The sequence below is a fragment of the Hippocampus guttulatus genome, chromosome 22, assembly GCF_054856545.1.
Source record: "Hippocampus guttulatus isolate MCC_2025c chromosome 22, RoL_Hgut_1.0, whole genome shotgun sequence".
Lineage (NCBI taxonomy): Eukaryota > Metazoa > Chordata > Actinopteri > Syngnathiformes > Syngnathidae > Hippocampus > Hippocampus guttulatus.
Window position 1 is genome coordinate 2,745,638 of NC_141282.1, and position 16,902 is coordinate 2,762,539.

At 43.5% G+C, this 16,902-nt stretch overlaps 1 protein-coding gene across 5 annotated transcripts in view; it reads left to right on the plus strand.

Annotated features, from left to right (window-relative positions):
* Positions 1-649: 649 nt before the first annotated feature.
* Positions 650-16,902, plus strand: part of osbpl8 (oxysterol binding protein-like 8) — a 33,766-nt gene continuing 17,513 nt past the window's right edge. For 2 of the 5 annotated variants that reach the window (XM_086103276.1, XM_086103279.1), the window contains exons 1-2: positions 13,700-14,514; positions 15,527-15,746. In XM_086103276.1, the coding sequence (XP_085959402.1) occupies positions 15,596-15,746 (151 nt within the window). In that variant the 5' untranslated portion in view covers positions 13,700-14,514; positions 15,527-15,595. Of the gene's footprint in view, positions 926-2,358; positions 2,408-5,224; positions 5,328-12,074; positions 12,112-12,484; positions 12,668-13,699; positions 14,515-15,148; positions 15,747-16,902 lie in introns of those variants that run through there. The other 3 variants (XM_086103275.1, XM_086103278.1, XM_086103277.1) reach the window with 3 other exon arrangements.

Here is a 16,902-nt window from a genome sequence, read left to right on the forward strand (position 1 = left end):
TAATTATCATAATAATACCACTAGATGTCGCCGTTATCCCACTAGATTACTATTGGCAGTCGAGCAATCGTATAGAATAAAACACAAAAGCATGTTGCGTGGTTATTTTTATTTTAGTTATTTTACACAAATTGCGCAAAACCACAGTTATTTTAAATCACTTCAAAATATTAAATAGACGGTAATCCTGATATCACGTGATTGGATCACACTGCTTCAAAACCGTGACCCGCAAGAAAATGTCAACGGGGCGTTACATTTGATATTTAAAAAAAATGTTTTTTAACTAAAATGAACTAATTGAGTTGGTATTAATATAGCCAGTTAAATCAAATCATCAGCAAAAAGGGAGGGCTTCGGATACTGTCTTCAAGTTCCGTAAATAGAAAGCAGAGACCGGATACAAAATATTTACACTTCAAAATAAACCTTTGAAACGAAGAAATACTGTTAAGAAACCCCAAATGTTGCGTTAGAAAATTGTAACGTTGGTTTCTTTTTCATTATACTTGGGAAAAAAATCGAAATTATAGACAAAGGGGTTCGTCTGGGAACCAAACTCACGATCGATTTTGTCATTAAGCTTTAATATTGAAATTAAACATTCGGAACTCGTAAAATTTATTTTCATTCGATAGGAATCTGTCGGGAATCTGACACGTCCGAGCCGGTGTAACAGCCGCTTGCAAGTTGCCCAGATGTTTCTTTACCGTTTCTTAACATAAATTGCATGTTTTACACTTGTGTTTTTTTAACCATGTATTTAAAAGTGATAAATGGGACCGCGCTGAAGTGTGAGTGATGATGACTGCGCTCGCTCAGGAATATGAAACGTCGGCTAAATAGTTAGCACTAGTCGGATAAACCCTCCCAGAAGAAGACGCGGATATAAGAAGCATTTTCATATGAGCCATTTTTGCCACGGGTGAGTACCTGAGCTGTCAAATAACGCACAATTGCTCGGGTTTTCAAGCAGCTGTCACAGAAAAAAAAGGCAGCTAGCTGCGCTAATGTTGACGCGGGTGTCACCTCTGCAGAAAACGAGCAGACTGTACGATTATGTAATAATCGAGGGAACGTAAACCCTGCATCAATCTGTCTGCAAGGGGACCAAGACAGATACTTTCCCTGCATTCACCTGACTCCCCCCGCGCACAATGCAGTCCTGCTGCACCCTGGTGCTATGTTACCACTTTCCCTTGTCTGGAGCAGCAAGAGGAGAGCAGCCTGCATATGCAACACACGCAAAGCCTCTCAGCGATGAATTGAGGTCATCTGGCGCACCACGAAAGCCTACGCATCGAGATAAAATAAATGATAGGCAAGTGGTACTCGAACGGTTATTTTTTTCAGTTTTTCATCGAGTACATGTGTTTTAGAATGGTACCCTTATTTCCTTAGGTAAATCAACGGAGAGACTATTGTGGCGCTAAGTTTCGTACACCCCATGCGCTCTTTCTGCTTCACCCACACATTTGACTTGTTGATGAGTGGTTCTTCATGACTTTCCAAACCAAATAACTTGCATATTTGCCTGGCAAATGGAGCTTCCATTCTCTACCCTTCTCGAGCGGTGCTTTTGTCTCATAATAGCCAAGTCAAGAAAAGATGTACAGTAAACCGATAATAATCATAATGGTATTTGGTTTTTATAATCTTCTCTGCTCTGAAGTGTTTTTGGTGCAATGTTTTGCCATTTATATGGAATTACAACCCCCTTTTGGGGATGTTGTGGTCATGAGTTTATGCCTGGCAAATAGTGGAGCTTCACCGTTTTTGTTTTTTTTCCAAACCTGCACTTTGTCATCAAAGGTGATGATGACGGTCACATTGCCGTGACGTGTCATGCTATTTTTCCACTTGGGGAAGCTGAAATGAGGACATGATCTCAATTTCCTCATGACACTGTACAAAATGTCCAGAAGTTTGAAAAAAGAACGAAGTGAGGTTCCATAGGCTGGTAAAGTTAGCTCACCAGTACAGTATAGACAAATACTTGGCTGGTTTTACCATTCGCCCTGCTCACATTGATCCCTATTTTTTTTCTCCCCATGTTAGTGGATGGAGTATTTTTTCCTTACAATATTTAAGATCATTGCTAATGTTCAAACTGCGCTTCCGATAATATGAAACGTTATTTTTAAGACTAAAGTTTGAGCCTAACGATGCTACTGAATGTTGATCGTGGCGGTTGGGCGCGCTCTCTGCTTGTCTCCTGCAGACACTGGCGGGCCTGCAGCGCCAGCCTACATTTTATAGGAGGCGGGCGAAAATATGGTGATGTCATCTTCAATGTCTCTCCCCCTCACTCTCTCTCTCATTTTCTCTCTCCCTCTCTGTATATTTTCCTCCTTCCAGGGTCTGTGTTGTGAATATTATGCTGCTTCTGCTGCCCAAGCCGCATGAGGTAGGTTTCCCTCACTCCTCTTGCACACGTGCATGCTGCGTTTTATATTCTTTTGAGTATGATAGGTGGTACGTTTTTAAGGCGGAACGTGCCAACATCTGTTGGCACCTGTGCTCCCTCTCCCGCGCTCTCTTCTGGTGTTATGTAAGAGGTTTCGCTCTCTTGCACACACACTCACACACATAAAAACAGTCCAATCAGGCAACAACGGATTTTCACAGCACATCTCCGTAGTAGCTGTGTCCTCGAAATGTCCACGGTCACGGCTAAAAAAGCCGCGGCATTGTTTCGCGACTAAGAGGATTTTGAGCACGCGTTTGAGGTCATCGCAGTCTCCTTGACACCTCGCGGGGGTTCAGTCCTTCGGTCCTTGTCATCCGGCTCATCAGCATTCCCGTCCGCATGTGGCTCCGGCGGATTGGATGGCTTGAGAGTGTTGCTCTCTCCTTCCCTCATTTGGCAAATACTGTCCCGCTGATATCATTTCAGATGAAAACTGCAATGCATCTCTTTAAAACGCTAAAATGATTTCCTTCGATGTGTAATTAATATTACAGTGAGATCCATTGTTGCAGTACTTAAAAATGCCTGGTAATTTGATTGATGGTCATTTTATGTTCCGCCACATCACAAACTGTTTCTTCGTTGTCAGCGACAAAATATTGTCACGTCTCTGCCAAATATCACACGATGGTGATTATAAACAGCGCTCCTGAACAGTTCACAATCAAGGTATCAATGTGAGTTTGGTTATTTGTCAATGTGTTTGTCAAACTAGTTCATCGCGAATCATCAATGTATCGAGCACCAGCGATCCCGAATGCCCGTCCGTATTTCATCCATAATTCACGTTGTACCGATTGATTCGTTTGCCCTGAAACGAAGCTTCGTTTGACATTGTTGGCCTTTCATCGGTCCCCCCACTCCCCCTCGCATTGTTGATTCACTCCTTCACTCCCAAAGACGTTTTTAAACGTCTTTTCAGGCTTGGTCCAGAATTGGCTGGTACTGAATGAGTTAATAGTCTCCCTTCCCTGACCTACATGGACTGTTGCATTTGCCATCTATCAAGCACGAACCAAACTGGGACGGCCACATGATTGAATTGGACCAACCAACGTAAATTGCCTGTCGCCCGCTTCTCATGTTTTTTACCCCCCCTGCTCCTCTCAACGTGATACATAATTTGGAGAAAGAATAAGGTCTATCAGGCTTTTGATGTAGGCGCGGAGAGCGTGTGTTATTTATTTTTTTTCCTCCCTCCTCCCACCTGTACGGCTGCCATTCTGTTCTGAGTCATGGACTGATTGCTGAAGCATCTGTTTTAGTGTGACAGGTCCTTGGGATAGAATGCCGCATAAGCGTTGCGTGTGTGTGTGTGTGTGTGTGTTGGCGTATGACTAGCAGAGCACGCGAGGTCTTTTTTTTTTTTTAGTCAACTGACTTGGTGAACGTTTAATGGCCGTCGTCGCCAAAGTATTTGTTACAGTCGGAGACAAAAATCCAATCCACTGTTATGTTACACAATACTATAGGCGTTCATATCTTTGGGTGTCAACGAGTCATCTCATGGCAGTAAACTAAAACGAATGGTGCGATGTGGATTGTGTAATTGCTTGTGATACGGAATTCCAGGTGTGCGATGCCCTGAAGCCAAAAGACATGCTGGCGGAATGTCACTTTTCTTCATGGGATTGTTGAGTCCTCCTCGCGACACCCCGAGTGGCTCTGTTATTTTAGGTTTATGAAAACATGGAGAGAGGAGGAGGAGGATCGAAGCAACGGCTAAATGGATATTTTTGCACTTTTAAGTTTTTCCTGCGGGGCGGTTTGTACTTCTTCAGCACGTGGCAGTGATAAAAACTGAAAGGTTTATTGTATAATGATTTAAGTGCTTGTTTGTGCAATGTTCGAGTCGTTTTATCGTGTGTCCTGTTTGTATTATTTCGACCTAAATAAGTCATGTAGGGGAGGAGCATTGAGAAGACGTGTACTTTTGATGCTTCAGTTGACAGGAAGTCTCCGATGCGCTCTCAATGTTGGGTCTCGATGCTGAGGCAGCACTGGTTAGTTAAGCCAAGATGTGACCCACTTGATTGCACATACCTCTGTCATTTTCCCAAGACCAAAAATAACTGTCACCAGCATATATGTTACAAGAGGGCAGATCATTTATGTTCAAGCTGAACAGAGTTGGACCCAGTACAGAGCCCTGCAGGACCCCTGTTAATAGTTGTTAAGGATATGTGTTATGATATTAAGTTTAGAGTGAAATTAGTGTAAAAAAAAAGAGCAAGGAAGACAGAAAGACATCACCTTCCTATCCATCCCATTTCCTATACCGCTCATGGTCATTAGGGTGGCAGGTGATCCCTTGAAACAATCACCAAAAGTGATTGCCAGACTTCACATGATTCCTCAGAAATGTATTCTGAGCTCGCTCATATTACTTAGAATGATCGGATTTAGACTCAAGTGCGACTAATCTGTCGCACTTGAGTCCATTCGATGCAGATCGCCACGTGTACATTTTTGTCAGGTTCAATGAATGGGCTACGTGCCATTCACAAGTAACCATCCCTGGATAATAGACAAGCGTTAAAAACAATGACATGCCTCAATGCTTCTATAAGGGGAAACAAGCCCAAGGCAAATGGAAAGAGATTTCAGCATTTCCTTGGGAACTCTTGACAGATTGGCAGATGTTTCGAAATGTTGTTATTGAAGGTCTGAGTGCAGGAAATCGACACGTTGACAGTCACCGCTGTAATCATTTCCTGCGGCGGTAACCCTTTTGTGTTGCCTGACTTTCCTGACAGAGATGCACTTATCTGAGCAACGCTGACAGGCCCCCCGGCTCAGCTTGAACATGACCATGAAGTCTTCTTCGGAGTCCCAACAGGAGACTGAGACCACCTTGGTGAGTCGATACACAAGACAGACTAATGTACCGTATTTTCTGCACTGTAAAGCGCTTTCGGATTATAAGGCATCGTCAATGAATGGCCGATTTTTAAACAATTTTATATATAGGGCGCATATTTTGTTGTTGTACTTCTTCCTTTCATAACTTTGCTGCTGTGAATTGGGAATTTCTCCATTGCGAGACTAATAAAGGCTTTCTTATAGAATAGAAGCTACACTAGTGGCTGCGGTTGCGCTATGCATCCACTAGATGGAGCTACGCCAAAGGGAATGCAATACATGAAACATAGATACGATGCTTTTGGTATTTTCTTCATTTCATATCCGCTGCGCAGAGCTCACCAAATACGGTACAGATTTTTTTTTTTGGACAAAGGCTTTAGAAATGGAAGTCGACGTGATTAATCGATGATTAAAACTGTAATTGTCTAATGCCAAATCCAATACACACAGTGGCCATTTGCATTTCAAGTTCATTATCCATCAAGTCCATATACTCCCGTTGACGGCGATGATTTCCCCGAACCATTTATTAAATGTCGCGCGTCTGCTGTAGCTCTTCGCTGATGAGACATTGTTTCCCGAAGTCCACTCGATTAGCCAAAACCATTACCTGACAAGTGCTTCTCCCCGACAGCAAAACGTGCACTGCGTAATGAGATCTCACTGCAAGCAAGGCGAGCGATGCGGTTATATGGGGGATGCAGATTTATTTCACAGAAGCAGAAACGTCGGTGCATTAGTCGCGAGGACAGTACTGCTTTCACTGTAATGTAGTATTCCCACATATGTTCAAATATATCATCTTTGTGAAGAACACAATTTGGTCAACCTGGGTTAGCCTTCGCCTCGATCACGTGTTTGTCTCAGACAAATTTATGAAAGAGCATAACTCACAATCTATTTCAAGCACTTCCATAAAGTCTCAAATGTGACTGATGGGAGCTCCCAGTCAGCGGCAGCGCATTAAAGGGCCACTTCCTTTATTTCAGCTCCCGGTTTTTGCTGTCTGTCCTTTCATTTCACCTCCACCGTAATCCTCCTGTAGATTTCTTTTCTTCCCCCCGCTGTGAGTGGGCGTGCAATTATAATTGCAGATAGCCTGATAGCATCTCTCTCAAGCCATCACACACAAAAAAAAACAAACAGTGGGATTATTGGGTTGCACACCCCCAAAGCCCTTTGCCCTTGCTTTGACTTTTTCAGCTAATTATCAACGCAGACTCTCTTTTCGCGTCTGCGCGATGAAGCCGGTAAAAGGCTCCTGAAAGTCAAAACGGCAATGAACTCTTTCTTTTGATTGCCGACCTTTTTGAAGAATTTTTATCTGACTGCCCAGGCGATGCCGTGTTTGCGGCGGCATGTTATAAACCTCATCGCTCATTATGAGCCGCGGCACTGCCAATGTGGTGCGAGATGAAGACGAGGAACGCGTTGTGTAATATAAATCTGTCTAATTTTAGCGGCCTTGAATGAAAAGAATTTGAACATTTGGGCTGCATGGTTTCTTTCCCGTGTACAGTGAACCCCCGCTAGGTAGCAATTTATCATTCGCAACGCAAACGGGGGATTGCTATGCAACCGTTCAAGCGGCAGTGCAGCACAGAGCGAAATCAATCAAATAGTACAGGTTGGTATTTTCGCTGCTGTTTGTGTTCTAATTGGGCTGTCCCACATGTCGGGCACATGTTGTCGTTTTACCATCGCAACCCGATCTGTTGTGTAAATAGCACGGTGAGCAATTATTTATCGAGCAACTGCTTTCCAAACCTTCAAGAACCTCGCTGAACGTACGAAAGCATGTAAAATATCGTTGCTGACACCAACTCCTGCATGTACCCCAGCAGCCTTCTTTTTTTCCTGCTGTTGACTCCCGAACCGCTTGTGACGACGACGACATTTTAACACCCGCCATTCATCCCATAACGATGTTAATAATAGATGCTAATGGTGATGCTAACACGCTACAGTTGTGTTACACCTTGCTCAAAACCAGTCGGCTCGGATGATGTTGACTATTCTGATCTCAATGGAAATTTACCAGAGCAGGATGCAACTTTTTGATCAAGTATCTGGGTGAAGCAGCATGTGGTTGGTTGATGACCCAAGGGTATTCATGTACAGGACTGTCAGCACAACATATAGGCGGCTGTCACAATGTCACGTTCGACCAACAACGAGGTCCTCCGCCAAATACAAAAAGCTGTCTTGCCATTGCTAAGCTCTCATTTTTGTTTCTGAGCAAAATCCTTTCAAATAAAATCCTGTCTCCACAAGGGGATTCAAATTTACAATTCATGAAACTTGTTTTGAAGGATATCCAAATTTTTTTTTTCTTGAACAACCAAAACAGAAAATCGATTAAAATCACACATTTTTTTTAAAGCCAATAGCTCAGTCATCCTCTTGCTGTTTCCCAGTATTTACTATCGTAACAGACGTCAGCGATGGGAGGGTGAGCTCCATCCACTCCATCCATCCTTTGCTCAATTATTAACTCCTGCTGAGATACTCTCATGCCATTAACATTTTTTTTTGCGGGGGAAGGTCATTCATTGACTATTGATTTTATCTTGCCGAATGAATGGCTATCCCTGTTTCGCACCATGTGACGACTTATGTCGAGCTACATGTCCCGTGCTTTGACACGGTTGCGTTGGCGAACGCTAGCCGAGGTGGTGAGTGCCTTTGCAGCTCGCGATATTGGCGCCGTGAAAAGAACTGCCGCGGGGTTGGTTGCGCTTGTGTCTCTCTGTGGGCTGATGTGGTCGCGTTTGGTTTATTGGTGCAGAAAGGCTCCAGTCAACATCAGCGCGAGGAGGCTGTTCCTCGGGACGCACAAGGTCCCGATTGTGGTGTCCACTTCAGCCCTTTTTAAGTCATTCACTGCCAAAGACGTTTTTAAACGTCTTTTCAGACTTGGTCTAGATTTGGCTGGTACTGAATGAGTTAAAAACACTTGTTTTCTCTGGCCATGTGGCGCCCTGATGATTTGTATGATGTACCCCCACCCCACCTTTGACCAAAAAAAAAAAGCTGAGTCAAAGGCCTGTTTGTGATGTCATAAAGAATCCCAATGAAATAGAACGACGGCAACAGAGCGCCCGGCAGTGGGTTGTCTTAAAAGAAGAAGAAGGAGGGGTGAGGCAACAAATAAACACGGAAGGACGTTTAGTGACAGAGCGGGGTGGGGGGGGATAAATGAGTGAGGCTCCCTTTCCCTTGTCTCCTCCCCTCAGTTGAAGACTGCTCCGAGCTCGGTCGTAGCACGCCGCCGCGGCAACAGCAGCAGCAGCAAGCAAGCTCACCTCGCTCCGCACGGTATGCATTTCTCTTATCTGCCTCTGCGAGGAGGCCCTCGGACATAGCGGCAAACAGGAAATAGTGTGACGGATGTGTAACACCGTTCTTAATTCTGTTCTTGGATCTCTCGCTCAAAATGTTTTGATGGCTTTTTGGGGCTCAATTTGTAAATGGCAGCCTCATATGCGGTGAATGCACCTTTGGTCTATAACTGCATTACATGTGCAGTGATCCTGCTGCTGCAAGGTTCTGACTAATAAATTTACCCCAATCAAGGCTATTGGCAGAAGGGACGTTTCGTAGGTCGCTTGACAGCTGAGGGGCCATTCATCTAAAGTACAGGCCAGACCCAAGCGCCTTCCACATAGGACCCAGACCTGGTATTATGTCTTGGCAGTGATCTTTGTACTTGCAATATTTGCAGATTGTGGGTTAGAAACTTTTTTTTCCCCAAGGAGGACGTAGGACTCAATTAAAACTCATTCACTCCCAAAGACGTTTTTAAACGTCTTTTCAGACTTGGTCTAGAATTGGCTGGTAGTGAATGAGTTAAATTTCCCAGATTCACAGGCAGACGCAGGACGGAAAACATGCCCCCTTTTAACGCACTCTCCTCGAGTCCCCACGAGGCTTTCGGCTTCATTGAAACAAAAACACTCTTGTAGTGTGTCAAGTGAGACAAAAAAAAAAAGCGAGGTTTGTAAATAGGCCAAGTAGCATGTTAGTCTTCCAGGGCTGTTATGATGCCTTGTTATTTGATTTAAGGCAACTTGGGTTGGTTTGTTGGAGACACTGACTGCTCACTTTTTACATTTTCGTCTACAATTTCTCACAGTTCCTCGGGTCTCGATAAAAGTTTACTCACAGGGATATATTCTTTAGGCTCAGCGAATGGATTCATACGACTGCAGCGTACTGAGCAGTTGTGACCGTCTTTGTTCATACAGTACTGTATAAGCATGTACACTACTGCCCCCTGGTGGCAGAGACTCCCAGACCAAATAATTTAAATGCTTTAACATTTAATTACAATAATATAGTAATTAACATTTAACTCATTCAGTACCAGCCAATTATGGACCGAGTCTGAAAAGACGTTTAAAAACGTCTTTGGGAGTGAATGAGTTAATTACAATAATATAGTAATGTTACAGTATTTATGTGATTTTTCAAATTTATACTGTCTAGTGGTGTTTTGATTATTGTGTCACCACTAATCCCCCCCCCCCCCCCGGTCACCTTCACGTAGCGTCCCTGAGTCTCAGTCCCTTTGCAGGGATGAAACCAATCAGTCGCTGCGTGAGGCCACCCACATCATTTAACCCCCGCACACTTGTCCCGTTTTGAGGACGGACATGCTGAAACGCTATCGTCTAATGACGTGCGGCGTACATGACTTAAGAGTGTCAGGTTGAAATTGTCCTTCGCAGCACCTCCATTAACTTCTATTAGAAATGCTCGGAGAGGATGTTTAATATCTCCTTATGCTAGCACTTGACATAGCAAGCCGGTGAGTGGGGAAGCAGCGGTGATGTGAACGACTAGGAATAGTCTTGGAATATAGATTACCGTATTTTCCGCACTATAAGGCGCTTCGGAGTATAAGGCGCATTTTCAATGAATGGCCTATTTTAAAACGGTTTTCATATACAGGGCGCATAGAATAGAAGCGACAATAGTGGCTGCGGTTGCGTTATCCGTCCACTAGATGGAGCTACGCTAAAGGGAATACAATACAATACGGCTTTATATCGAGCTATGCTGGCTTTTGAGAAAATTGACTGCTTTTAGGTGCATGTTATAGTGCGGAAGATACGATAATAGGAATGTTGTGTGTGGGGGACTCCCTCTAAGCAATGTTTACAGTTCTATAGCCCATCAATGTATTCTTTCAGGGTCTTCTGAAAAAGTAACACAACAGTGATGACTCATCTTTTTCATTCGCCCCCCACCCCTCCGCCCAAACATGTCTGTCTCCGTTTCTTTCTGAGTCACCGCCATCGGCATCCTTGTGCAAATGATTTTATTCATAGCTTATTTGACCCGGAGTTCACACTCACTGTTGGTTTTGGGTGCAAAGGGCGTGAAAGGTTTTGGGTGAGTCGCCCTTGAGATGGAGAAAAATGAAACTGTTGTTTTTAGCTTCCTGTTCCGCGGCGACTGAAAAAAAAATAGGTCAGAGAGACTGTAAGCTGTGGGTGATGTTTACGCATTATGTAACATGGGATATTTTATACATAGTAAGCCAGGCACAGCGAGTGCTGTCGTCAAGACTGCCGTTGAAGCTTGTGAAATCGAAGCCATTGCTCAGTCTGTCACTTTTCTCACATGCATCGTTGTCACTTCTCTTTTTTTTTTTAATTAAATATAAATACATTCAGCGGTGCTGTTAACCAATTGCTTCCTGAAAGCTCAAACATTGTTAATAATTCAGAGTGCCATTTTTCAACAGAAAAAAACTCACTTTTTTTAAAATGCATTTACTGTAAGCATCCAGTCAGATCAAATTGTTTTGCTAATTCTGGCAGAATGCAATAGAGTTTTTCAGCACGCTTGCACAAATTTTGAGAAAAATTATGTTTGGCATTCTAGAAGATATGTCAATCCTCCTCTGGGTAATCATGCAGTTTCCCATGTTTCATGTCCTGTGGCAATTATGGAGAAAGAGTGTTGTTTGTGCCAAACTTACCAAGTTCAACCAAGTCAGGAAAAGCCCGCGAGAACAGCTGAAGTTTAATTGGGGTGAATCAGAATTACTTGAAATGGTGGCAGGTGTGTGCTGACGCCCATTCAACATGTAATTGTTTCATTCTCCACAATAGCCACTTTCACAATTGTGAAAGGGTGTGCACACTTGTGCAACCACATTATCGGAGTTGTTTATTTTGACTTACCCTTTAAATTATTATTTTTTTATTAATTTATTGAATTGTGCAGGTTATGGGTCATACGAATGGTCCAAAAAAGTTTTGAACCTGGCATTTGAAAAGGGGTGTGTTGACTTTTACTATGCGTTGTATGGGATCCATTGTCGTAGTAAATATACTCTGGTATCCATTTTGTCATTTCTTAGTCCATCGCCATGTCGAATTATGTGTCTTGTTTATATTTTTGTTGAACTAATGTCATTTTTTGTTTTGTTTTGTTTTGTTGTGTGTGTGTGTTTGTGTGTGTGTGTATCATTTTGGTTGCAAACGTTGGCTGCGGCTTCTCTTCCTGTCGTCGATCGCACTCCACGCAAAATGCTGCCGCCGCCGCCGCCGCCATCATCCGTCCGACAACGCTTTGGAGGATTCCCTCCCGCTGTTGCGATCCACCACCCCCCACCCCATTTGATCCATCTTTCTTTCATGCGCTCCATTTTCCCCTTCTTCTGTTTGCCCGACCCCTTCCGTTCTGCTTGTGCCCCCCCCCCCGCCCCCCCACACACACCCGTTAGTACCCTGCAGAGTCGAGAGATCTCCATGCCACCTCCGGTAAGCCACTGACCTCAGATGCCGCGCGGCAATTAATTACTTTACCCTTTCACGCACAAATAATAACCTGTAACCTGATAAGCTGTCCACTGGAGTAACCGCTGTCCCTCAAAGGGTTTTAAAAAAAATAAACGATTGTTGCCACTAGCCTTGACTATGACTGATACCACCATGTGCTTTAGGTCATTACATTATAGCTCAAATGGAATCTGTAAAGCTGCCATCTATGCTAATAACAGAACAGGCACCTTCTTGGCAACGGCTGTGATTCTTGTATGTGTAAAAATAAATCAAAAGTATTTCCAAATAAATGTTCAAAGATCTGAATGGATGTAATGGGTTGTCACATCCACGTGCATTTCTGTCTCTGCAGGAGCAGCAGCCGTAGTGTCCGGTGATGATGCCGTCTTTGTGACGCCAGGCAGGATGAGCCAGCGCCAGGTGAAGGAACGGGACAAGGACAAGGACAAGGAGAGGGAGGCGGGCCTCCAGACGCCCAGCCGGGAGCAAATCGCTTCTCCGTCTTCGCTCAGCCCGGGCGTCAGCTACAGCCACGGTATGTTACAAATAAGAATCATGAGGTCATCATATCGTGTGTGTGAATCGTCACCGAGGAGCTTTTATTTCTTCCTCGCGAACAAGTCCCAATTTTGCTGAACATAAGATGAGATAAAACCTTATTGAGCAATTTCCAATTTACAGCGGCAAAAATTAATTATAATAATAATAATACATTTCATTTAAAAGCACCTTTCATGCCACCCAAGGACACTGTACAGACACTACAAATGAAAAATAAATAAAAGAAATATTGTATAAAAACAGGACATAAAATCACAAAATTAGGAAAGGGAGTTTAGTTTTGTGACAATTTTTTTGGTCATTTTATTATTTATTTTTTTATTTTGTGCTTGTCTTTAAAAAAAATTCTCCAGACATCAAGTGCAGAATCAGACTTATATTCATTTGTTGATGTCACAGTATTGTTTTGGGGGGGGGAGGAGCAGATTTTGTACATTATGCCTTATTATTGTGTTAGTACGCCCTCTTGTGGATTGCAGTTGTTGGTGGCTGTTCAATCACTGAAGCATGAGATTTATAAATATTTTTAACAGCATTGCAAATGACCAGATATTGAAGTTGGGGGATTTTCCATAAAGTATACATAGTGCATTAATTTATTTATGTAGAATTACTTACTTCTGTACATCAGCCCAAACAAAACAAAAAAATATAAAAATGAAATATTTGATAAAAACACAAATTACATCTTCAAAAAAAATTACATCTTCAAAAAAAATTATATATATATATATATATATATATATATATATATATATATATATATATATATATATATATGTGTGTGTGTCTGTGTGTGCTGATACGTCTCTTCAGAGAGTACAAATTCAAGAACATAGAATGAAATACTTTCTAGCACACAAAAAGTCATACCTTGGATTTCTAAATGAGTCCGGACTTCCTTCATATGACTGACTGCACAATTGCATTATCGCGCAGTGGAAGTTGTCGTGCTGAGGCATACGGCGCAAAAGTACACGAGCTCCTCAGCTCCTCAGATTTTTTTCTTTTTTTTTTTTTTTTCTTCCAAGTGGCCGAGACAGACTGCGGCGAGTGGGCGTGCGAAACTGTCCGCGCATAACTTGCACTGACGATGGTGTTAATAGAGGCCAGATGCTCCGAAATGATTCTTCCGGCCTTGCAAATCAGCTCACTGACGCTTTTATGTCGTGCCGTGTTGGGTTAGTATTACAATGGCCTCTGATAATTTGAGTACTTGGTACACAAACAGTGCATTATTTTCATACTATAATAATAATAATGATGTCTGGTCTTGGCAGAGGATAAAGACTATATGCCTGTGAGTATGCTGTATTGTGTTTTTTTTCCCCTCTCTAACCGGAAGATAGTTTGTTCAGCAGCGAGGCTGCATCACCGCCACTAATCACTTGAGCGTCCTTGGCCCCAACTCCCCCTTGACTCACCGAAGCACAAATAAACCATGAAAAGGTTGTTTGGCTTTTGAATGTGACCAGGTGGCTGAAGAGCCACAGAAAGGTAAACAGTGAAGACGACAAAGGTGGCAGAAGAGCAGGTGGGGTCAGTACGGATTTACGTCCAGCTTCTGGGATTATGGCCTGTCAACAAGCGTGGTAGTTCCATCGGAAGGCCGGCCTTACGCCTTTGGCCAATGGAATCGCAGTGTTGCTTCTTTAACCAACAACCTCATCCAATGAGCGCTCTAAAGAGGGACGAGGGGGTGACAGGAGAAGCTTGTAGATGTCAATTCGATGCTATGATGGAGGGTACGCTGGCGGCAGGGACTTGGCCGGGCTTGGATGGCCGGAGGCTTGTCTGGGCTGACGCCGTGTGGATCTAAAAGTAAGCCTTTGTTGTCACGCTCCCTGTTCTTTTGAGTGCTCGTGGATTGTCGGGGGAAAAAAATGCCCCAGTGGGATGACAGTGTATCAAAAAGCTTTGTTTCAAAGCTAATCCCGGGTTTGATGGGGTCTTGTTGCAGCTTTGTCCATTCAAGTGGACGCGGCGACCTCCATATATCGCCACTTGTTTTGCGATGTCTTTGTGTCGCTAAAGCCGCGCGGTGTCGTTGACTTGTAATCCATCGGTTGCGGTGTCACAGCGGGGTCACCTTTGAGCCGTAAAGCGGCTTCGTTTTTGCGATTGATCAGTGGCTCTCCCAACTTTTTACACCAAGCGCTACCTCAAAAAAATACTTCTGCTGCCCTCCAAATACCACTCGAGTAACCAACATGAACTCTTTCACTCCCAAAGACGTTTTTAGATGTAACCCTTTTCAAGTACAGTCAATATAAAATGAGGAGCTGGGATGAAATGTGTGGCGTCTGAAAAGACATCTAAATACGTCTTTGGGAGTGAATGAGTTAAAATACCGTAACTAGCACGGCTAAGCTGTCATTGAAATTGAGGCAATTTTTTTCCCGCCCTCAGAAGTACAAAAGGAATATTTTTTTAAATCTGGGTGTTGTTCGTACATTAAAACACAACAATGAATGGTTAGCCTTTCAAATGAAGTGGACATAAGATAGGCTCCCCCTGACCCGCACCCCCCCTCACCCAAGTTGGATGCAGCTCTCCTCCCCATCCGGAAGAGAGTGAGTAGGAGGGGCTGCGAGGTACTTTCAGTGTGCTGCGTGCCTCGTCGCTCACAGTAGAGTGAGGGCGAGAGAGGGAGAGAAAGGGAGGGAGGTAGCCAGTCAGCTGAGGGAAGCATCGAGGAAACACCGCACTCCACGCTGAGCTCTTTTGCTCTGTCTTGTTTTGGTTCACTTGCTGGGCTCGCCATAGGAGCGCGGGACCCCCCGCACCCCCAACGCCCCTTTTACCTTTTACCCACGGGGTTGCTCACCCACAGCCACCGGCAGCCCCCACCCCCTTCACGCCCCACCCATCCGTCCGCCCCCGCTCGCCGAGGGAATCACCCATGATGAAGGAGGAGGGCCTGCTGGGGCGTCGCCGTTTCTCCACCTGCGGCGGCGCGGCCTCGCTACGACCGCCGCACCCGGACGGACGCAAACTCATCCGCAATGCCTCTTTCGGGGGATATAACGAGCTGTCGCCCCTTTCGCTGTCAGGTGGGTGTCGGGTAGGATCGTAGGGGTAGTCGGTCCGTCCTTTAGTTGCGCCTTGTGATCGACACGTGTTTGTATGATTCATAATGCTGAGTCATTAGAGAAGGTGTGACTTGTGTTTCGTAGTTCCCATTTGGTCAGTTTGTGGCTTTTCTTTGGGTGTACCTATCACAATGACATCCGTTGAAGTTACAGTGTGGACAACTTGGAAGTACAAGTAGCCACTTTTATGATCATGCCGACGGTAAACAAGATCCTCGGCGATTGCCTTGGCAACACAGCCGGCAGACCAGCCAGGTCCACCTTTGATGCCATGTTTGCGAACTTTGCCGCACCTTAATATGATCCATATTGTTCGCTTGTTCGCTTGTTTATTGTGTGCTCACTGTTCCGATGCGGTTTGAATTGTCAGTGCCAAAGTGGCTATGTGGAGGAAACCGTATAGTGTATAACAAATGTGACTTCAGAAATTTACACACAGTGGGAATGCATAGGATGTATTATTTTTTTTTTTTGCATATCCTCGATAATGAAATTTGATATACCAAAAAAAATAAAAAGGAAACTGACATTTTTACAAACAACAACAATAACGTTTTCGCTGCAGTGTTCAAAATTTCCCCAATTTGAAAATACTTTCTATGTGTTTATTTACATATTTACGGGAGAAAAAAAACCAACAAACACATTTAAATGACTTTTTTTGATTTTAAAAAATGTTTTTTTAATTTTTGATTGATAGTCAAACCAACATTTTTAACCCTTTTAGGGACAGCGGTCACTACAGTGGACAGCTTATCATGTAATCAGGTTACAGGGTGCACGAAAGGGTCAAAACACAACAATATGTTTGAATTTGTTTGAGTTATGCACAGCCAACAATTTCAATTTTTTTTTTATTATTTAACTCCTAAATTATTTATTTCTCCATATGTTTCTTTGTTAATATATAATTATGATCTCATTGTTATTTATTCAACTACTGATATTATTTATTTATTATTATGGGTGGGTGATACCAGCCTTTTTTTAATTATTTTTTAAGTACTCGTAATGGCAGCTGATACCAATGGCGCATCTGATACTAGTGGCTGATGGGGTTTTTTTTCTAAATTAATGGTATCCACGTGCAGGGTTTGTGCTGGGCGAAACCTCTTAG